The sequence below is a fragment of the Salvelinus fontinalis genome, chromosome 2 (genome assembly GCF_029448725.1).
Source record: "Salvelinus fontinalis isolate EN_2023a chromosome 2, ASM2944872v1, whole genome shotgun sequence".
NCBI lineage: Eukaryota > Metazoa > Chordata > Actinopteri > Salmoniformes > Salmonidae > Salvelinus > Salvelinus fontinalis.
This window is the reverse complement of record NC_074666.1, coordinates 47,416,657-47,439,718: the sequence shown is the minus strand read 5'-3', so window position 1 is coordinate 47,439,718 and position 23,062 is coordinate 47,416,657. Positions and strand designations below refer to the sequence as shown.

Sequence of the window (23,062 nt, the reverse complement as noted above, 5' to 3'; positions counted from 1 at the left end):
GCAATTTATTAGGCCTACATTCATTGATTGACATATTTTTGTAACCTGAAACGTCAGGACACCTGAAATGGGGCTGAAACTGTCCTGGGAAAAAAGGGATAGTCACCCTCAATTTACTAGACTAGTCTACAATGTGTAGGCCTATTACCATGAACTTAAAATAGGCCTACCAGTAGCCAGTGATGTAGTGGTAAAATAATAGATGTGTCAACTCTGATTGTCGGTCGTGGTGAAAAAAGTAACGCAACCAATACTTTCAATGCATTTTTCGGAAAAAGGTGGCTAAACTGCGTTTAGTTGGGTTTACCCTCCACTAGGCCTACACCGCTGCCGGTACCCTCTCAGCCTAGGCAATGTTACGCACATGAACACACGCAGAACAGGTAGCCTACATTCAATACAATACACAAGTTGAATCAAACCATGTTTACACCCTAGTTCATGAGTTGTACAAAATGCATGAGTTGAATGCTTGGAGTCTTCACAGATCATGTGACATAAAACACTACCTTTCTTTCCTTACACAGGTCCCAGAGTGGCCCAGCAATCTAAGGCACTGCATCTCAGTGCAAGAGGTTTCACTACAGTCCCTGGTTCAAATCCAGGCAGTATCACATCTGGCCATGATTGGGTGGCGCACAATTGGCACAGCGTTGTCTGGGTTTGGCCGGGGTAGGCTGTTATTGTGAATAAGAATTTGTTCTTAACTGACTTGCCTGGTAGAATGAATGCCATTTATGACAGTTATTTGTAATTAATAAGTGTTTAACAATTGATTTAGAACATTGAACTTAAACGCTCTACGCTTTCTGGATGTTGGAGATCTTGGAAAATTAATTTAACTATACCTATTTAACATTTCATTATGTTTCACCATGAAAACAATTCTCATGGGCACACAAATCCAAAATAATTGATAGAAAATAATAAAGCTAAATAAATGGTCTACTTCTTCTGGCCAAAGACGGCACAGAGAGCACCGATACCCGCGCAACCGCCCCAGAAATTGCAAAAAACAAATCAAACAACGATCAATCAATCAAATTTAAAGACCTTCCTACATCAGCTGATGTCACAAAGTGCTGTACAGAAACCCAGCCTAAAACTCCAAACAGCAAGCAATGCAGGTGTAGAAGCACGATAAATCAATGCATTGGAGCAAAGGCATAGTCTATTTTTATCAAGGGTGCATGGCAAACAAATGACGAAAATGAGAAAGTACAAAGGAAAATGTATGCATTTAAAAGAGCTCAGCTGAGGCCGGAATTCAGCACTACTGAGTGGACAGTGCCATGGACAGAGATACAGCTTGTGCAGCCACCTAGAAATAAATGGTTTAACCATAACAGAGAGGTGGGAGTATTATTCATATTTTCATTTAATTTGGAAGCTTTTATTTTCATATTTACCATTACTTTTTAAACAAAGAACCAAAAGGTTCTATATAGAACCCCCAAAAACATTTTTTTTATAAGAGTATAGACTGACATATATAAAAATATTATTCATATTTTCTTCAACATACAAAGGACCTCATAAGATTCCTATAATATTTTTCCATATGGGTAAGCAATTCAGGCACGTGTAGCCTGGCATTTTATATAAGATGTACAGTACATACTAACAATTTTGTGAGATGGTAGACCGATGCCCTCTCACATCGGAGAGACAGAGATGGTGATCTTGCTTATAGCTTATTTTTATGAACAACTTGCAGACATCTCCGCAGTACCTTCCACACACTCAACAGAATCCTCCATTTGAAAAAACTGAGCCCTTGAGGCAGGAGGCCACAGGTGTGAGCAATCAACTAATTAACAGTCAGTGCAATGGATCAGTTCACAATTAAAGGGACATTAAAGGGACAACTCAGTCTACATTAAAACACAGGTAAAGGTTGGGCTGGTGAATAAAGACACATTAACTGGATTTAGATTCGATGATGAATAGGATCCTTGAATAGAAACACAATAGAATACATTTGCACAAATGACAGTGAAGGCTACTCCTCCACAAATTCCTAGGCAAGCTAATGTCTTGAAATTAAACTGTAATATCAACAAGGGCTTTTGCTAAACAGAAATGATTTCTGATGTGAAATTCTGATGGAAAAGGTTCCATGTAGAACCTCCCACTGGGCAAATACTGGTCAACGTTGTTTCCACTTCATTTCAACTAAAACAATATATATGTGAATCAATGTGGAAAACTGATTGAATTTGCAAAGTCATCAACTTAAGGGCATTTCATATTTTTTTCACCGAACTTTTTGCCTAAATGCAATGACATGGTGGCATTTTATTGATTTCACGTTGAATTCACGTTCGTTGACAACTAACTAGACATTGAACTGACGTCTGTTCCCAGTGGGCTTTCAAAAAGGGGTTCTTTGGATGAGAAGGGTTCTAGGTAGAACCCCTTCCCCTCCACAAATCACCCTTTTTTCCAGAGTGTAGTTGGTTAACTGTTGGCAAGCAGGCCATGGTTGGTGCAATGTTGGCATTTTGAATAGCTGCTAGAGGCAACAGCAGCTAAAAAGCAAACTATATCAGCTACTATCAGTTAACGACAGGGATTTGATCAGCTAGCCTTCGTCCACACGGCCTCAATCACAAGTCCCATAATCAAATTCACCAATAAGACCCGACAGCCGTCCTGTTGAAAGTAAAAACAGAGATACTGAATTAAGAGCCATGAGAATAAACCATCATCGAGCACTGAGTCTACAACAGTAGTACAGGTAGATAGCAGTACAACCATAGATATACAGTGAGTAGCATTATCTGTGCCTTTTCAGTCATTTTTCATAAGTCTTGTGGTTCCTCACCAGTAGATTTCTTCCAGTAGATCAGTCCAGCTACTACAAAGACCACCCCCAGCAGCAGCCCACAGACACCGATCACTATCTTGTTCTTCTCAGACTTAGGCAAGGAGGGGTCTGCAATTACACATTTAACAAAGATTATGGTCTCCAAACCACACGCAAAAGAAAATAGTATTTTAATCTCCCTATTCACCAGAGACATTGGGCTGTACGACACAAACTGGTGAACATTTCAGAGATGACTTGTGACTGTTCTACTCTTCAGCTGATGAGTTAAGAGTTGACTTTCCTTGTCCCCATGTTCATATTAGTGAGCCCTAAGATGAAATAGCCACTGTTCTGCAGCCCTGTTGGGGAGTCGGGTGAAGTCGCTCTCACTTATACACTTACTCCACCCACACACCCTTACTCCACCCATACCCTTACCCCAGTGATAAAGTTTGGGCTCAGTCTGGCTGATGTGCTCCACCATACAGATGATTCTCTCTCCAGTTGTGGGTGTGTACTTCAAATAGGACTGTATCTGGTAGCTCCAGAGTCCATTGGCCAGTATGTCAGTGGAGGTCACATCTGAGGTCACTTCCTCCCCGTTCCTCAGCCACGTCACTCTGATGTGTTTGGGGTAGAAGAAGTGGACGCTACACACAAGGCTGGAGTCACTGGATGGCCCCTCTAGCCTCAGTGTGACGTTGGGCTCAACTAGAGAAGAAGGTCAATGAATCAATGATGATACGTTATAACTGGAAAAATAAGGTTTCAAGCAGAAATGTTGAGTGCTTGCTACAGAAATCTGTAGCCTAAAATGGTGGGAAATGTGCCTGACCAGCACTCCATTGTTGAATTTCCAAATTTGTTAAAATTAGGTTAAGGGTTTGGTTGGTAAAGGGTAAGTTTAAGATTTTGGCTAGTCAGGCTGTCAATGGGATGCTAGTCAGAAAAGTCCCCTTAGTCTGTCCCTTCCCAGCTCAAGCAGTTAAATCCACAGTCAGTAAGATTTCCAGTTGTTTATGGTTCATTCCAACAATTCCTCCTTTATTTAGAAGAATATGGCTTTGAACCTTACTAGATTATTACAACTGACCTACAGTATTACTCCATGGTCTATGTTTTGTTGAAATGCAATAATGTAATTGAAAGAAAATGTGACATGTTATCAAGTACTGCAGAGCATATGCTATAGACGTAAAACAAATCAAGTGAAGGAGAACTTCCAGTTGTTAGTGAATTGTTATAATCACCCATAAACATCTCTACTGTGTTGTCGATCCGAGAAGCGTATGGCTTGCATAACACATCCATATCTGCTCTCCTCCTGGGGATCTCATCTGGGTCCTCATTCCACTTCTCTGCAGATATCACTCCCAATGCTGTGTATCCTGTCCACCTCTCTGTGGTGCTGTTGTACTGAGCCACCATGATCTTGTTAAAATGATGCTCTAAAATATACTCCATATCATGTAAATCTCTGGAGCTAAACCTACACCATGCATCATCGTGTGCAAAATCTTCATCTGAGGAATGAACTATAATAACAGAAAAAGGACATGTAAAAGTATTTTTTAATAGACAGATTTGAAGAGTTATGCACACTTCAGAAATATAATTATTAGGATATATCTGGCCGCCAGCCCATTAAATGCCCCCCTGAAGAAATTGGTCCAAAAATAATTTGTGCAGCCCTCCATTGAATTTCAAAATCCCTATGTGGCTCTCGAGCCAGAATTATTGCCCATCCTTGTTTTATAGTGTGTAAATTACTAGCATATAACTAGCCATACAAATGTGTTGTTTCATTGCAAGAATATGGGACAAATGTAAAACACTTTGGCCTAGATTCAATCAGATCAAGCCTTAATTAACCGCCGATTGCAGACACATAGCATAATATATTTTTTAGCGGTGTTGGAGGTGGAACTGCCTTGAAGTCACATTCCAGTGTTCGAATTTGTAAAGAAGGCTGCATGGGATTTCTGTTAATGCGACTCAGTTCAGCCAATTGCAATGTCCACTTTCTTTCACTGTTGAAAAGCAATAAAATCTCATTTGGATTATGATTGTTTGAACTCACCCACTTCAGACAGAGAGGAGAAGAGGAGCAGCAGGTGGATGGAGAAGCAATTCAGCACATACATGATCAAGTCTCAGAGTTAGAACTTTTCAACTGTGAAACAACACTGAGGAAACTAAAGCTATGTTTCAAAACCACCCTTTTAAACAGCTGGGAAACTTCCGTTTTGAACTCAGCAGGACAGTTGCCAACCTGGACTCAGGGGTAGACGTAACATAGTAGATGTAAATCCGGACCTGCCAATTAGTATGATATGTTACGGTATGTATTAAGTTTTAGCTGTTCTTCATCCATTTTGTATATGATATGTTATGGATTACAATTCCTTTGATATGTTACGAATTGCAATTCATACAATATGTTACGAATTGCAATTCATACAAAAGGTGTAGACCTTACAGTGAAATGCTTATTTACGAGCCTCTAACCAACAATGCAGTTTCAAAAAATACAATTATTTTAACAATTTGCTAAACGTATTATATGTTACGAATTCCAATTTGTTTTGGATAACGTTCGCAAGGAAGCTAGGTGACTAACGCCAACGTTAGCTAGGTGACTAACATTGGCTGGGCTAAGGTTAGGGTTAAGGTTAGGGTTAATTAAGGTAAGGTTTATGGAGTTAGGTTAAAGTGGCGCTGTATGATGCAACTTTTAAAGGAGAAACCACTGTATGTAGATATTCCATTAAAAATCAGCCGTTTCCAGCTACAATAGTCATTTACAACATTAACAATGTCTACACTGTATTTCTGATCAATTTGATGTTATTTTAATGGACAAAAATGTGATTTTCTTTCAAAAACAAGGACATTTCTAAGTGACCCCAAACTTTTGAACGGTAGTGTACATCAAAAGGTGCCATGTTATGGGCAAAGACACAAAACATCCACATCAAATTAAGTATTTTTCTTGATTTAATAACATGGAAAACAACCACTTTTGTGCAGTATTAATTGACCATCCATACAAACCACTTAATGTAAATGTACATTACTGTGTTGTACATAGGCTGGTCATCTAGGTTTGTACCTGTAGACTTTCCAGCGCCATGAAGAAAAACAATGCACAATACAGTAATTCAGTAATTGAGTACATTGAGACATAAAGTGGTTTGTGATGATGTGGCTCAGTTGGTGGAGCAGCGGCATGCAATTCTAAGGTTGTGGGATCGATTCCAATAGGGCACTGGGCCTTTACTAGTCCTGTATTAGCATACCTATATAGACCCCTTTACTGCATTCATTTCAAGAACCATACTCTTTCACTTCCTAAAACCTTCCCTTTAGGTGAATCCCCATGGCCACTGTTAGTAAATACTGTACGTTGATTCAGAGATAGCAGATAAAATTAGGGTTAGGCTTCTGCTTCCAAAATCAAAACGTGTCCGTTGCCAAAATCCAAAAGGAAGGAAAAAATAGGCAATGTAATCTCTAGACTGGCAGTGCTTATCTTTTCCATTCATTTTGAATTTCTGGCATATGTCAAGCTTTTTTAGCACCTTTTTACCAAAAGTAAATGACTGTAAGTCGCTTGAGATAATTCAACTTATTTTGACATTAGACTAATTGTGGATGTCTGAAAACATTGGAGTGCAATGTCCCTGTGATTAAATGGTAATAAGAACGATATAAAGTAAGGTATTACTCAGTCCTGTTTCAAACGGAGTTAGCTTCCCCAGTAGGCCGTCATTGTAAATAAGAATTTGTTCTTAACTGACTTGCCTAGTTAAATAAAGGTTACATAAAAATAAAACAGTTAAACTTACTAATACTGTAGTATTTACTATGGCAAATCTGTGGATGGGGGAGAAAATAAACATAAACATGTTTACTTCTCAGAGTTAGTTCCCCTCTGAGCTTTGGAAAACTGCAAGGGGAGGCACCAGTCATGTGAAGGTGGAGGATATAGTTTCATGAGATTTCGGGAAGCTAAAAATGTCGCTAAAAATCCCCTAATGTACAAAACTTAATTCAGGAACATACTTTTAACTCACTGCACACCTCAAAAAGAGGGTCCTGTTTGTTACTGTTAAATTCACAAAGTAGATTTCCCAGAGAGGAAGCCACCAATTGAAATCCAGAAAGTATCCATGAGGCCAAATCTAATCAGAACAAATGTAATCGAGGGCGAATATTATTATATCAATACATGGAGGACAGCACTTGCAACCATTCTCCATCAATGACCTTGCTTCGAATTAAGACAGAAACATAACAAAGAAATGGGAAAAGATAACAAACAAACACTCCACAGCAAAATACTGGATGACTCAGCACACACAGTGGGACTGCAGTTTTGTTATTAACACCCTCATCCAGGATACACTGCTGTGTAATGTAATGCCCTGTTGAAAGTTCAGTACTTTCAAACCTCGCTCACACAAAAAGCCCGACACATACTTAAATTAATTCCAGAAAAAAACATAGCAGTGGTCAAATGTTTTTTGTAAGTCAGAACATTTACATTTGAATAAGCTTCGGAATGTACAGTACTAGTCAAAAGTTTGGACACACCTACTCATTCAAGGGTTTTTCTTTATATTTACTATTATCTACATTGTAGAATAATAGTGAAGACATCAAAACTATGAAATAACACATATGAAATCATGTAGTAACCAAAAAAGTATGAAACAGATTCTTCAAAGTAGCCAGCCTTCGCCTTGATAACAGCTTTGCACATTCTTGGCATTCTCTCAACCAGTTTCCAGGTAGTCACCTGGAATGCATTTCAATTAGCAGGTGTGCCTTGTTAATTTGTGTAATTTCTTTCCTTCTTAATGCGTTTGAACCAATAAGTTGTGTTGTGACAAGGTAGGGGTGGAATACAGAACATAGCTCTATTTGGTAAAAGACCAAGTCCATATTATGGCAAGAACAGCTCAAATAAGCAAAGAGAAATGACAGTCCATCATTAATTTAAGACTTGAAGGTCAGTCAATACAGAACATTTCAAGAACTTTGAAAGTTTCTTCAAGTGCAGTCGAATAAACCATCAAGTGCTATGATGAAACTGGCTCTCATGAGAACCGCCACAGGAAAGGAAGACCCAGAGTTACCTCTGCAGCAGAGGATAAGTTCATTAGTTCCCCTCCTCAGAAATTGCAGCCCAAATAAATGCTTCACAGAGTTCAAGTAACAGATACATCTCAACATCAACTGTTCAGAGAAGACTGTGTGAATCAGGCATTCATGATTGAATTGCTGAAAAGAATCCACTACTAAAGGACACCAATAAGAAGACGAGACTTGCTTGGGCCAAGAAACATGAGCAATGGACGTTAGACCAGTGGAAATCTGGTCTGATGAGTCCAAATGTGAGCTTTTTGGTTCTACCCGACGTGCCTCTGTGAGACGCAGAATAGGTGAACGGATGATCTCCGCATGTGTGGTTCCCACCGTAAAGCATGGAGGAGGAGGTGTGAAGGTGTGGGGGTGTTTTGCGTGTGACACTGTCAGTGATTATTTAGAAGACACACTTAACCAGCATGGTTACCACATCTGGTTTGGGCTTAGTGGGACAATTACTCAACACACCTCCAGGCTGTGTAAGGGTTATTTGACCAAGAAGCAGAGTGATGGGAGTGCTGCATCAGATGACCTGGCCTCCACCATCACCCGACCTTAACCCAATTGAGATGGTTTGTGATGAGTTGGACCGCAGAGTGAAGGAAAAGCAGCCAACAAGTCCTCAGCATATGTAGGAACTCCTTCAAGGCAGTTGGAAAAGCATTCCGGGTGAAGCTGGTTGAGAGAAGGCCAAGAGTGTGCAAAGATGTCATCAAGGCTAAGGGTGGCTACTTTGAGAATCTCAAATATTATATATGTATATTTATATATATATATTTATTTGTTTAACACTTTTTTGGTTACTACAAGAAAAAACCCTTGAATGAGTAGGTGTGTCCAAAATTTTGACAGGTACTGTATCTGTAATGAATACTCAGGGAGAAAAAGGTGTGAGATTCACGCGCAGGGTACGACAGATGCTTAATGCCCGGGGGCAGTATTCGGTAGTTCGGATAACTGACGTGCCCAAAGTAAACTGCCTGTTACTCAGGCCCGGAAGCTAGGATATGCATATAATAGGTAACATTGGATAGAAAACACTCTGAAGTTTCTAGAACTGTTAAAGTAATGTCTGTGAGTATAACAGAACTGATATGGCAGGTGAAACCCCAAGGAGAATCCATCCAGAATTATTATTTTTGAGGTCACAGGCCATTCCAATGCTTGTCTATGGGATATTCAAAGGAATTCCTCCCAGATTGCAGTTCCTATGGCTTCCACTAGATGTCAACAGTCTTTAGAAAGGCACTTCGTTATTTATTTCCGGTATTGAACATACTACATTCCGTCTTAAATGTAATAATTTATTTACATATTAGGGTACCTGACGATTGATTAGAAATGCTGTTTGACTTGTTTGGACGAAGTTTACCGGTAACTTTTGGGATTCCTTTGTCTGCATGTTGAACGAGTGGAACGGGTGGATTACTGAATCAAACGCGCCAACTAAACTGACTTTTTGGGGATTTAAAGAATGACTTCATGTAACAAAACTATCATTTGTTGTGTAGCTGGGACCCTTGGGATTGGAAACAGAGGAAGATCTTCAAAGGTAAGTGATTTATTTTATTGCTATTTCCGATTTTTGTGAAGCCTCTGCTTGTTTGGAAATGTTTTTAATGCTGGTGAATGCGGGGCGCTTTCCGGAGATAATCGCATTGTATGCTTCCGCCGTAAAGCCTTTTTGAAATATGACAACGCAGTTGGATTAACAAGAAGTTAAGCTTTTAAACGATGTAAGACACTTGTATTTTCATGAATGTTTAATATTACAATTTTTGTATTTTGAAATTTGCGCTGTGCAATTTCACCGGATGTTGTCGTGGTGGGGCGCTAGTGTCCCACCTAGCCCAAAGAGGTTATTAAGCCTTCGCAGAAGGCAGGAATTGTGGTCACAGGCAGGCAATTGTCAAACACAGGTAGGCAGTCAAAAACAAACAATACCTCACAACCATACAAACAGAAAGACCTGAACTAAATAGGGAGCTGATGAGACCAGGTGAGAAATGATCACAGGAGAAATCAATGAACAAAAATGAAAGATAGGGCTACGTTCAAGAACACAAAGAAAAATAACACAAGGTTGACTAAGAAAAGAAAAGCAGAACCTTACAGTATCTCCCAATTTATTTATTTTTTATTGTAAAAAAAATACTTATTCTAAAAAATACAACTAACCTTCTACACTTTTTCAAATAGACAGAAATCAACAGCGAGTAATGGCGTACAGTGTTGACTGTGATTTACCAATATTGTGCACAATGTAATGTGATTATTATGACACTTAATTGCTTCAATCGTAATAGCTAGATCTCTCTAGTCCAGTGCCTCACTTCCCATCTTTTTTCCTGAGACTCAGTGGCTCTCTTTCCTTTGTAGATGAAGAATATTCCAGTAGCCAGCCCCAGCAGCCCAAGAGTGAGGCCCACTCCACAGAATACAGCAGGACCAGGACCAGCACTGGACCCACTGACCTTATATTCTGGAAGACAAGATGTGTCACCAGAATCAGCACAATACACAACCACTCATCACACACTGCCTTGGAATGGCTTGTTTCAGGTCTCAATTTCAGAGTTGTTTGAGTTCCTTCTTAAGGTTTAATATTAAAGTAAATATACTGAACAAAAATATAAACGCAACATAAAAGACCCCAGACATTTTCCACTTTTGTCCACAAATTTCATTACATCCCTATTAGTGAGCATTTCACTTTGCCAAGATAATCCATCCACCTGACTGGTGTGGCATATCAAAAAGCTGATTAAACAGCATGATCATTACACAGGTGCACCTAGTTCTTGGGACAATAAAAGGCCACTCTAAAATGTGCAGTTTTGTCACACAACACAATGCCATAGATGTCTCAAGTTCTGAGGGAACATGCAGTTGGCATGCTGACTGCAAGAATGTCCACCAGAGCTGTTGCCAGAGAATTTAATTTTAATTTCTCTGCCATAAGCCACCTCCAACGTAATTTTTGAGAATTTGGTGTATGTCCAACCGGTCTTACAACTGCAGATCACATGTAACCACGCCAACCCAAGACCTCAACATCCGGCTTCTTCCCTGGCGGGATCGTCTAAGACCAGCCACCCGAACACATCTGATTGGCTGGGCCTGGCTCCCCAGTGGGTGGGCTTATGGCCTCCCCTGGCTGCACTGCCTTCCCAGTCATGTGAAATCCATAGATTAGGGCCTAATGAATTTATTTCAATTGACTAATTTTCTTATATGAACTGTAACTCGTTGAAATTGTTGCACGTTGCGTTTATATTTTTGTTCAGTATAGAACCATGTACAAAAATATTATGTCCTCTCTCACCCCTGGTTTTGGGGTCCTTCAGGGCCGTGTGCGCCACAGCGCAGATGTAGACGTCTTCCTTTTGTGGGGTGAAACTCAGCCTGGAGAACTGGTGGAACGTTCCATCTTTATTAGGATAGTAACGACTGAGAGAGAATCCCTCAGTCACCTCCATTCCATTCTTGGTCCAGTTGACTTTGACAGGCGGGGGAAAGAAATCATTCACAAAGCAGATGAGGGTGTTCTCCACCCCCAGTTCCACCTCATCCCTGGGGTAGATGGTGCTCTCAGGGGCATCTGGAGGGCAACAAAAGCCTGAAACTGTATTCACTCAAAAATTGAAGTTTGTCAGACTTTCGAAATGTCAGTGCCTATTGTCCCATTCATTTGGGAATAAGGCAGATACTGTACATAGACCTACTCAAAAGATAGCATATTTGGTATTTGGTATTTTATTAGGATCCCCATTAGCTGTTGCGAAGCAGCAGCTACTCTTCCTTGGGTCCACACAAAACATGAAACATTACATAATAAAGAACATTAAGACAAGAACAGATCAAGGACAGAACTATATCCATTTAAAAAGGCACACGTAGCCTACATATCAACACATAATGTACACACAAATAATCTATGTCAAATAGGGGAGAGGCGTTGTGCTGTGAGGTGTGTGCTGTGAGGCTTTATCTGTTTTTTTTAACCAGGTTTGCTGTTCATTTGAGCAATATGAGATGGAACTGTACGCTTTCTTGAGTTTGTTCTGGATTTAGGGACTGTGAAAAGACCCCTGGTGGCATGTGTGGTGGGGTAGGTGTGTGTCAGGGCTGTGTGTAAGTTTGGGATTTTCAACTCATTACTGTTTCTTATAAAAATAAGAAATTATGCAGTCAGTCTCTCCTCAACCTTTAGCCAAGAGAGACTGGCATGCATAGTATATGACATTAACTCCGCTTGACAGACCACTCTGACAAAGATTGATTTTGGAGACGCACAAATCATATTGAATCACTGATTATTTATCAGTTTATGTGAGACATTCCCATCAATCTTCACTTACCTTTGATTTTTGGTATTTTCGGTTCAGACAGTTTGCCCCATGCGATGCTGTTTTTGCACCAAACTCTGCTAATGGTAGCATATTCACAAGCCCTTTCTTTATCCTCTGGTGTAATAGATATGAATTTAGGTAATGTAAACACTACATCTGCTATTAGACATGTATTACTGTTTTTATTGAAGTCACCATAGAAGACTTCATCTCCATCAATCTCAAGTCCCACCGCAGGATCACTTGACTCAAAGCATCCGTAGATAAAGTGAATTTCATGATGAACTGAAATGGGGGAAAACACATTACTTCAAATTAATCAACTGAGGTTTATATAATTTATCCAGGATGGTAATATCTACACTACCGGTCAAAAGTTTTAGAACACATACTCATTCAAAGATTTTTCTACATTTTTTACTATTTTCTACATTGTAGAATAATAGTGAAGACATCAAAACTATGAAATAACACATATGGAATGATGTAGTATCCAAAGAAGTGTTAAACAAATCAAAATATATTTTATATTTGACATTCTTCAAATAGCTACCCTTTGCCTTAATGAAAGCTTTGCACACTCTTGGCATTCTCTCAACCAGCTTCACCTGGAATACTTTTCCAACAGTCTTGAAGGAGGTCCCACATATGCTGAGTACTTTTGGGCTTCTTTTCATTCACTCTGCAGTCCGACTCATCCCAAACCATCTCAATTTGGTTGAGGTCAGGGGATAGTGGAGGCCAGGTCATCTGATGCATCACTCTCCTTCTTGGTAAAATAGCCCTTACACAGCCTTGAGGTGTGTTTGTTCATCCATATATTTATATGTCATATTCTTATTCCATCCCTTTACTTAGATTTGTGTGTATTAGGTAGTTGTTGTGGAATTGTTAGATTGCTTGTTAGATATTACTGCACTGTCGGAACTAGAAGCACAAGCATTTTGCTACACTTGCATTAACATCTGCTAACCATGTGTATGTGACCAATACAGTTTCATTTGATTTGATGTGTTGGGTCGTTGAAAAACAAATGATAGACCCACTAAGCCCAAACCCGATGGGATGGCGTATCGCTGCAGAATGCTGTGGTGGCCATGCTTGAGTGTGCCTTGAATTCTAAATAAATCACAGACAGTGTCACCAGCAAAGCACCCCCACACCATAACACCTCCTCCTCCATGCTTTACGGTTGTCACGTCTGCTCCCGCTCCCCCTCTCCGGTGCTCGAGGTCATCAGTTCACTCATCATTACGCACACCTACCACCGTCGTTATGCGCGCCTGCACTTAATTTTGTGACTCACCTGGACACCATCACGTCATTTACCTCCCCTATATCTGTCACCTCCTCAGTTTCATTCCCGAGTCAGCATTGATGTTGTTATGTTTCTCCTGTCCAGACGCTGTTCTTGTTTTGTTTCATGTCTATTTATTATTACACACCTTGTACCTGCATCTCATCTCCCAGCATCTGTCAATACGGAACTGTTACAGAATGCTGACTCCACAATTGGAGGCATCAGGGATGTTTTTTTAATTGTATTATCATTTTCGGGGGGTGACGTCGGGTCCGGGTGCCGCTACCGACGCAATCGGGGATACCTCAGCTGGCTTGTCAGGCTCCCACGCCTCGACCAGCCCGTCAGGCTCGCCCAGGTAGGACGCCAGGTGGCGCCCCTAGTGGGGGGAGGTACTGTCATGTCTGCTCCCGCGCCCCCTCTCCGGTGCTCGAGGTCATCAGTTCACTCATCATTACACACACCTGCCACCATCGTTACGCGCACCTGCGCTTAATTATCGGACTCACCTGGATTTACCTCCCCTATATCTGTCACTTTCATTCCGGAGTCAGCATTAATGTTGTGTTTTTCTGTCCAGACGCTGTTATTGTTTTGTTTCAAGTCTATTTATTATTAAATCCACACCCTGTACTTGCTTCTCGTTGCCCAGCGTCTGTCGTTATGGAAGCGTTACAACGGTGGGAAATACACATGCGGAGATCATCCGTTCACCCACAGTGCGTCTCACAAAGACACGGCGGTTGGAACCAAAAATCTCCAATTTGGACTCAAGAACAAAGGACAAATTTCCACCAGTCTAATGTCCATTGGCAATGTTTCTTGGCATAAGCAAGTCTCTTCTTATTATTGGTGTCCTTTAGTAGTGGTTTCTTTGCAGCAGTTTGACCATGAAGGCCTGATTCACACAGTCTCCTCTGAACAGTTGATATTGAGATGTATCCGGGGCGGCAGGTAGCCTAGTGATTAGAGCGTTGGACTAATAACCGCAAGGTTGCAAGTTCAAATCCCTGAGCTGACAAGGTAAAGATCTGTTGTTCTGCCCCTGAACAAGGCAGTTAAAACCTTTTCTCAATAGGGGGTGCTGTTTGCACTTTGTAAAAATGTCGTTCCCAAATTAAACGGCCTCGTACTCAATTCTTGCTCGTACAATATGCATATTATTATTACTATTGGATAGAAAACACTCTCTAGTTTCTAAAACCGTTTGAATTATTTCTCTGAGTGAAACAGAACTCATTCTGCAGCACACTTCCTGTCAGGAAGTGAGATTTCTGAAATCGAGGTCTCTGTTCTAGGGTCAGTTTATAAATTCCCATGTAAGCTATGGGGCTACATGCACTGCATACGCCTTCCCCTAGGTGTCAGTAAGCGTTGAGAATTTGAATGGAGTGGATTGCACCATCTGGGGCACTATAAAAGCTCTTGGAACGGAAGGTCCGACCTTTTCAACGGGGGGCCTGACGCAGGAGGGACATCACCATGGCGTCCTGAAAAGCTTTCGTTTTAGCAGTTCTATATCTCCGGCTCTGATTTAATTTGATTTTTGTCTTAAAAACTTCATAAGGTAGTTAATTTAAACCGACTTATAGCAGTTTATATCAGTTTATTGCGATTTTCTGGAATTTCTTTGTCACGCGCTATCGCGAGTTGGACACCTCTCCGGCACATGGCTAGCGTTAGCGGCTAATTCTACAGGAGAAAAGGACATCTTTCAACCAAAAGACGATTGTTCTGAACAAAGGACACCTTGGCCAAGATTCTGATGGAAGCTCATCAAAAAGAAGTCTTTATGCTGTTTATTCGTATTTATGTTGAAGAACGTTAAACAATAATTCCGCAATGAATTTCGGTGCGGTATCGCTTTAGCGCACGCTGTATGTCGTAGTAACGTTAATTTTAAAAATCTAACACAGCGGTTGCATTAAGAACTAATGTATCTTTCATTTGCTGTCCAACCTCTATTTTTTAGTCAAGTTTATGATTAGTTATCGATTAGATTAGGTGCCTCTCCAAGATGGCGCCGGACAGATTGCTTGAATTTTGGCTACTAATCACATTGTACAACCACGATTTGTGCCGCTGCATATGCACATTTTCGAACAAACCCTATGTGCATTGTGTAATTTGATATTACAGGACTGTCATCTGAAGAAGTTTATGAAGTTTAGTCAAAAATTATATATCTTTTGCTTGCTTGTTACGATCGCTAACCTTTGCTGCTGGTAAATGGCTTGTGTTTCTGGCTATTGTGGTAAGCTAATATAATGCTATATTGTGTTTTCGCTGTAAAGCACTTATTAAAAAATCTGAAATATTGGCTGGATTCACAAGATCTTTGTCTTTCATTTGCTGTGCGCTGTGTATTTTTCAGAAATGTTTTATGAGTATTTAGGTAATTCACGTTGCTCTCTGTAGTTATTCTAGTCGCTTTGGTGAGAGTTGTGATGGTGGCTGCAATGTAAAACTATGATTTATACCTGAAATATGCAAATTTTTCTAACAAAACATGTGCTATACAATAAATATGTTATCAGACTGTCATCTGATGAAGTTGTTTCTTGGTTAGTGGCTATTTATATCTTTATTTGGTCGCATTTGTGATACAACTTCTGAGGCTGGTAACTCTAATGAACTTATCCTCTGCAGCAGAGGTAACTCTGGAGCTTCCATTCCTGTGGCAGTCCTCATGAGAGCAAGTTTTATCAATGCACTTGATGGGTTTTGCGACTTCACTTTCCAAGTTCTTGGAATGTCCGGTATTGACTGACCTTCATGTCTTAAAGTAATGATGGTCTGTCGTTTCTCTTTGCTTATTTGAGCTGTTCTTACCACAATACACAACTGATTGGCTCAAATGCATTAAGAAGGAAAGAAATTCCACAAATGAACTTTTAAGAAGAAACACCTGTTAATTGAAATGCATTCCAGGTGACAACCTTATGAAGCTGGTTGAGAGAATGCCAATAGTGTGCAAAGCTGTCATAAAGGCAAAGGGTGGCTATTTGAAGAATCTCAAATATAAAATATATTTTGATTTGTGTAACACTTTTTTGGTTACTGCATGATTCCATATGTGTTATTTCATAGTTTTGATGTCTTCACTATTATTCTACAATGTAGAAAATAGTACAAATAAAGAAAAACCCTTGAACGAGTGCGTGTTCTAAAACTTTTGACCGGTAGTGTATATCAAACATGAACAAAGGCATTTACACTAGTACAGCATAAAACATAAATCAAACTCTTACTTTCTGCAGAAGTGCAAACGGCTCCAGTGAGAATCAGAATAATCACAGAGTAGTTCATCTCGAAGCTCATCTGTGTGTTTGAGAGAGTGCTGCAGAATCTAACTCTTTCAGTCTCTGATGGGAAGCTCTGAAAAGGAGGAAACTACAAATGTGTTGTTTCTGCTATTCTAATTCCTTTCATTCTTATGTGACCACACACCAAACTTATACACCCAGGCTAAGTTAAATACTGTTGTGGAAATTCACCACTAAGGACTCAAACTCAAAATAAATGAAGCAATCTTTATTAACGCAAGGAGAGGTTCACAAACTCAATACAAGTTTGATGAAAACTCTGAAGAGGATGTTCCCATTCAGTTATTTTATACTGCTACACAAACAAGTTATAAGCATACCGTAGATGGTTTCTGTATGTGACAGACTGATACCACATGAAGGCTTCTTACCTTGAAACTGACATAGTGTATCACTCCTTCTAGTTTGCAGAGCAATGTTCTGACCGTACTACCAAATTGCTTATGAGTGAAAGTGTGGTTTCCTCTGTGCACTCAACCAGTCACATGCTTGAAGCCAACCAAGACAGGTTATTACAAGAGCTGCATTGTTCTAAACATACAATCACATACACACCATAAAATGTCCATCACAATGTAATGAATTAGTTTTTTAATGTATGATTATACATTTCCATTGCTCTGAAACGGACGTCCGTTTCGTGGTTCACTAAAGCCCTGAAACAGGCCTTCAGTGAAACACTTCAGCTAAACATGTTCTGAATGTGATAAAAACAAGTCGTGTTGACAAAGAATGTGATGGCCTGAAAATAAGACTAGGCCTAGCTCAGCTCCAAACGACCATTGGTTGGGCCTACATCAAATTAAGCTGCTGGGCTAGAACTGTGACGCCCTGATCCGTTTCACCTGTCCCTGTGATTTTCTCCACCCCCTCCAGGTGTCGCTTATTTTCCTCAGTGTATTTATCCCTGTGTTTCCTGTCTCTCTATGCCAGTTAGTCTTGTATGTTCAAGTCAACCAGTGTGTTTTTCCCCCCGTACCCCTTTTCTATTCTCTTTTGCTAGTCTTCCCGGTTTTGACCACTGCCTGACTCTGGACTACTTATCCACCTGCCTGATCATCCTGCCTGCCCTGACCTTGAATCTGCCTGCCCTTCGGTACCTATTGGACTCTGAACTGGTTTTGACCTTTTGCCTGTACACGACCATTCTCTTGCCTACCCCTTTTTGGATGAATATAACATTATAAGACTCCAACCATCTGCCTCCTGTGTATGCATCTGGGTCTCGCCTTGTGTCATGATAAGAACCATATACAGCACCTTCAGAAAGTATTCACATCCTTTAACTTTTCCCATAAAAAAGTGATAGCCTGAATGTTATGAATTAAATTAAGTATTTGTGTCACTGATCTACACACAATACCCCATAAAGCAAAAATGTAATTTTGTTTTGAGAAATGTTAACAAATTAATTTTAAAATTAAAAGCTGAAATGTCTTGAGTCAAGTATTTAACACCTTTGTTATGGCAAGCCTAAATAAGTTCAGGAGTAAAATTTGCTTAACAAATCAGTTGCATGGACTCATTCTGTGTTCAATTGTCACGCCCTGACCATAGAGAGCTTTTATTCTCTATGTTGGTTAGGTCGGGGTGTGATTTAAGGGTGGGTTATCTAGGTGAATTATATTTCTACATTGGCCTAGTATGGTTCCCAATCAGAGGCAGCTGTTTATCGTTTTTTCTGATTGGGGGATCATATTTAGGTAGCCATTTTCCCATTGTGCTTTGTGGGATCTTGTCTATGTATAGTTGCCTGTGAGCATTATTATTTAGCTTCACGTTTCGTTTGTTCGTTTTGTTGGTTGAAGTTTTCTATTCCATAATAAAAGGATGGAAATATACCACGCTGCATCTTGGTCTACTCCTTATGACGAACGTGACATCAATAATAGTGGGTGTCAGGATTTTGATGTGGCAGTTATTGTTGTAATGTTTTTCCCCCATGAGACACCATAGGAACAAAGCCAGTATCACTTCCTCAAAATAAAATAACTCAAGAAATCTGTAATACATTTTTTTATTTTTTGCAGAGGTTTAAGTTTTACATCAATTTCACATCTAGCTAACGTGTTTGGTCCAGTATTTCGCAAGTAAAAAATGCGTGATGTGTTGTCTTATGTAAAAAATAAAAAATAAATCTGATCCGCTGCACTGTTGGGCAACTGTCTGCTGTTTGTGTGTTATGTAGTAGGATTGGATAGAGCGCAAACACCCCAGCTGTGTATCCCGTGTTAGTTGGCAAGTGAGCAGTCTAAATCAAAACCCAACCCTCAAGTAAGTCATGACGAACTGACTTAAACTCAGTTTTGGACGACACTGACTTTATGTTAAAAACTAATATCGATGTCACATAGGCTGTTTTCTGTCAGAGAAGTTATTTATAGCCTTCTGGTGTGCATTAAGCAAAGGAAGTAACTTTTTGTCCTGAATACAAAGCATTATGTTTGGGGCAAATCCAACACAAAACATCACTGAGTATAACTCTTCATACTTTCAAGCATGTTGGTGGCTGCATCATGTTATGGTATGCTTGTCATCGGCAAGGACTAGGGAGTTTTTTTAGGATAAAAATAAATGCAATATAACTAAGCACAGGCAAAATCCTACAGGAAAACCTGGTTCAGTCTGCTTTCCAACAGACACTGGGAAATGAATTCCCCTTTCAGCAGGTCAATTATTCAAGGCCAAATCTACACTGGAGTGGCTTACCAAGATGACATTAAATGTTCCTGTGTGGCCTATTTACAGTTTTGACCCTTGTAGGTCTAAGGACTTATATCGCAATAACTACTAAGCTAACATAAGACATTGTTTTAAGATGGTCATAATATGTATAATTTAGCCATTTGATTCAGAATTTTAGGACCACTGTCTTGAACTCACTGAATTCTGATTCGCCAGTTCCGAGTTTCCAGTTGTTTCGAACGCGGCAGAAGTCATGCCAATTTTGAGTGTTTATCCTTTTAAAGCTTGGAAAAGAGACCCTTAAACCCAGACTTGGACCACACACCCACTCCACTGAATAGCAATCTAGTGATTGCTTTGCAATGCTTGCAGTTAGCCACAGATTCCATCCAAACCACTCATTGTTGAATTTGCGATTTCCAACTTGTTGTGTAACATTATGTCCACTGGCCAATGAGCACTGATACATTTTATCTATGATTTCTCTTCATAATTTCTTTTCATATGACAAGGATTGAAAATTATTTGCCAGTAGATTGTCAACTTGATTCATGATTTTGACTGTTAGCTTACTAGCTAAGATTTTGAAAGTATGATGTTGACACGATCTGTCCAGTCAAAGCTACGGTACATATGTGATTTGACATAATTTTATCTGTGGACAATGACCTCGAGCCTTCTTGGATGGGCACTTCTAATGTAACTATGGCAGCACTTAAGGGGCTTAAATTTTCAAGCACTACCCGTAGATTCTGTGGTGATGTAGTGTCCCCATGAATGACAGAACACTGAGCCAATCACGGCGCAAATAGAGAACATTACCAACCCCTACGCACTGTATTTTCCGCTGTCAAAACCTGTCACGATTCAGAGTGACTCAAGCCAGTATGGACTTGGCTGTTGCCTCATGCAGGAGGGCCAGCCTGTGGCATTCGCCTCTAGGGCACTCACCCCAACAGAGCAGAACTATGCCCAGATAGAGAAGAAGTGCCTCAGCATTGTGTTTGCATGCCAACGCTTCCACCACTATCTGTACGGGCGCAAAAATATTACCGCAGAGACAGATCACAAGCCCCTTATTGCTATATTCAGCAAGCCTCTTCTGAATGCCCCAAAACGACTGCAGAGCATGCTACTGGCCCTACAAAACTACAACCTCAAGGTGGTGTATAAGCCAGGGCCAGAGATGTATGTGAGTGACACGCTCAGCAGGGCTACTGCATCAGGCACTTACACACGCTCCATGCATGAACAACACACAGTGTGCAGCTTACAAACAGAGCAAGTGGATGTTGAACACATCAACCAGGCTGACTACCTCAATGTTACGGACCAGCGCCTTATACAAATCAGACAGCACACAGACAGGGACGGACAGCTCCAGGCATTGAGGTCTGTGATTCTGAGGGACTGGCCCGACTGCAAGGAAGAAACTGCTTTAGCCGTCAGAGAATATTGGCCAGTCAAAGAGGAGCTCAGTGTTCAAAACGAAGTAATATTCAAGTGTCAGAGAGTCATTATTCCCCGGTCTCTGCGCCCTGAGATGTTGGCGTGTGTGCACTCAAGTCACATAGGAGGTGAGGCCTGTTACAGACAAGCACGTGACACACTGTATTGGCCAGGAATGCAGAGTGAAATCAAAGACTATGTCAGTAAATGCACAATCTGCAATGAATATGCCAGTGAGCAACAGAGAGAGACGATGATGTCCCACGAGCTACCGATGTGCCCCTGGCAGATAGTAAGTCTAGATCTCTTCCAGCACAGTGGCAAAGACTTTCTGCTGGTAGTCGATCATTACTCAGACTTTTGGGAGATTAACCTCCTCCCCGACCTCTCAGCAGAGACAACGATCAAACGCTGCAAGGCTCAGTTTGCCCGCTATGGCCAGCCCGATAGGGTAATTTCAGACAATGGACCCCAATTCTCCAGAGTTGAGTTCCGAAAATTTGCTGCAGGATGGGAATTCGAACACGTCACTTCATCACCACTACACCCAAAAGCTAATGGAAAGGCGGAGTCCGCAGTAAAACCGCAAAGAACCTATGCAAAAAGGCTCTGCGAGAGGGCAAAGATGTCTGGAAAGCAATCCTGCAGTGGCGCAATACCCCGACAGAAGGCATGGATAGCAGCCCGGCCCAGCGCCTCATGGCACGACGCTTAAAAGCAGCTCTGCCAGTAGCCAGCACTCTCCTGGAGCCATGTGTGGTGACAGACGTGCTGGTGAAGCTACGTCACAGAAGACAGGTCTCCAAGTTCATCTACGACAAATCAGCAAAAGACTTACCTGAGCTCAGGGTGGGTGAAACGGTCCTCGCAGACAAGCCCCCTGTCTTTTCACGCTGCGGACGTCTGTCCCAGCCACCAAAAATACTTAATCTGTAGGTTTCCCATCAGGGATTGTTGACAGACAGAGATAAAAGCGAAGAGAGTATCAAAATGTGTTGTTGTTACCTGAGAGAAAAAAAGAAAAGAAAAATACTAAACTGTTCCTGTTGGAAATTATTATTACTAGGTTTGTTTTGTTAGTGAATTGACACCTCCTGTCCTATTTAATTAAAAGGAAGATGTTATGGGTGTAAGATGGCACAGTGATGCCATCTGTTGGTAAATGTTCATTACTGCAACTCATGTGTTTTACCGGGGTGCTTGAGATACCCGGATGTATTGTGATGTACTGAACAAGACTGGTTACTCGCATCAATGCCTGTCTCGTCATTTAACATTCAAACACTATTCCAGTGTCATGCACTTCCACAGTAGGTACTCGGTTTATCTTATGTGCTGTTGCCTAGTCACCTTACCCCTACACACTCTAAGTGCATTCGGAAATTATTCAGACCCGTTGACATTTTCCACATTGTGTTACATTACAGCATTTTTCTAAAATTCAATTAATTTGTTTCCTCATCAATCTACACACAATACCCCATAATGGCAAAGCGAAAACAGGTTTAACATTTTTTGCAAATGTATTACAAATGAAAAACACAAATACCTTATTTACATCAGTATTCAGACCCTTTGCTATGAGAATTGATATTGAGCTCAGGTGCATCATGCTTCCATTGATCATCCTTGAGATGTTCCTACAACTTGATTGAAGTCCGCCTGTATTAAATTCAATTGAGTGGACATGATTTGGAAAGGCACACACCAGTCTATATAAGGTCCCACAGTTGACAGTGCATATCAGAGAAGAAACCAAGCCATGAGGTTGAAGGAATTGTCCGTAGAGCTCCGAGACAGGATTGTGTCCAGGCACAGATCTGGGGAAGGGTAAAAAAAAATGTCTGCAGCATTGAAGGTCTCCAAGAACACAGTGGCCTCCATCATTCTTAAATGGAAGAAGTTTGGAACCACCCAGACTCTTCCTAGAGCTGGTCAAACTGAGCAATCGGGGGAGAAGGGCCTTGATCAGGGGGGTGACCAAGAA

General features: G+C 40.7%; 2 protein-coding genes across 2 annotated transcripts; both read right to left on the bottom strand.

Moving 5' to 3' along the window:
- Positions 1 to 1,026: 1,026 nt before the first annotated feature.
- LOC129819977 (H-2 class II histocompatibility antigen, E-S beta chain-like) lies at positions 1,027 to 7,392 on the bottom strand. The gene is made up of 5 exons (XM_055876723.1): positions 4,893 to 7,392; positions 4,063 to 4,347; positions 3,251 to 3,523; positions 2,828 to 2,938; positions 1,027 to 2,655 (listed from the first exon to the last, which is right to left on the bottom strand). Exons 1-5 carry the CDS (start codon positions 4,954 to 4,956, stop codon positions 2,606 to 2,608), a joined length of 783 nt encoding a protein of 260 aa, XP_055732698.1. The 5' UTR covers positions 4,957 to 7,392; the 3' UTR covers positions 1,027 to 2,605.
- Positions 7,393 to 9,744: 2,352 nt separating this feature from the next.
- Positions 9,745 to 22,121, bottom strand: LOC129819965 (H-2 class II histocompatibility antigen, A-Q alpha chain-like). Its single transcript, XM_055876712.1, has 5 exons — positions 21,914 to 22,121; positions 16,867 to 16,993; positions 12,325 to 12,600; positions 11,289 to 11,564; positions 9,745 to 10,445 (listed from the first exon to the last, which is right to left on the bottom strand). The coding sequence occupies exons 2-5, from the start codon at positions 16,934 to 16,936 to the stop codon at positions 10,270 to 10,272; spliced, it is 798 nt and encodes a 265-aa protein (XP_055732687.1). The 5' UTR covers positions 16,937 to 16,993; positions 21,914 to 22,121; the 3' UTR covers positions 9,745 to 10,269.
- Between the last annotated feature and the right edge of the window lie 941 nt (positions 22,122 to 23,062).

Bases quoted from the DNA above. Each gene is read 5' to 3' on its own strand.
- LOC129819965 (XM_055876712.1), bottom strand. From the start codon at position 16,936: ATGAGCTTCGAGATGAACTACTCTGTGATTATTCTGATTCTCACTGGA. The intron at 12,601-16,866 runs GTAAGAGTTTGA...CCCCCATTTCAG, and splicing joins CGTTTGCACTTCTGCAGAAA to TTCATCATGAAATTCACTTT. The intron at 10,446-11,288 runs GTGAGAGAGGAC...CTTGTCTTCCAG, and splicing joins GAAGGACCCCAAAACCAGGG to AATATAAGGTCAGTGGGTCC.
- LOC129819977 (XM_055876723.1), bottom strand. From the start codon at position 4,956: ATGTATGTGCTGAATTGCTTCTCCATCCACCTGCTGCTCCTCTTCTCC. The intron at 4,348-4,892 runs GTGAGTTCAAAC...CTGTTATTATAG, and splicing joins CTCCTCTCTGTCTGAAGTGG to TTCATTCCTCAGATGAAGAT. The intron at 2,656-2,827 runs GTGAGGAACCAC...TACTTTCAACAG, and splicing joins CTACTGGAAGAAATCTACTG to GACGGCTGTCGGGTCTTATT.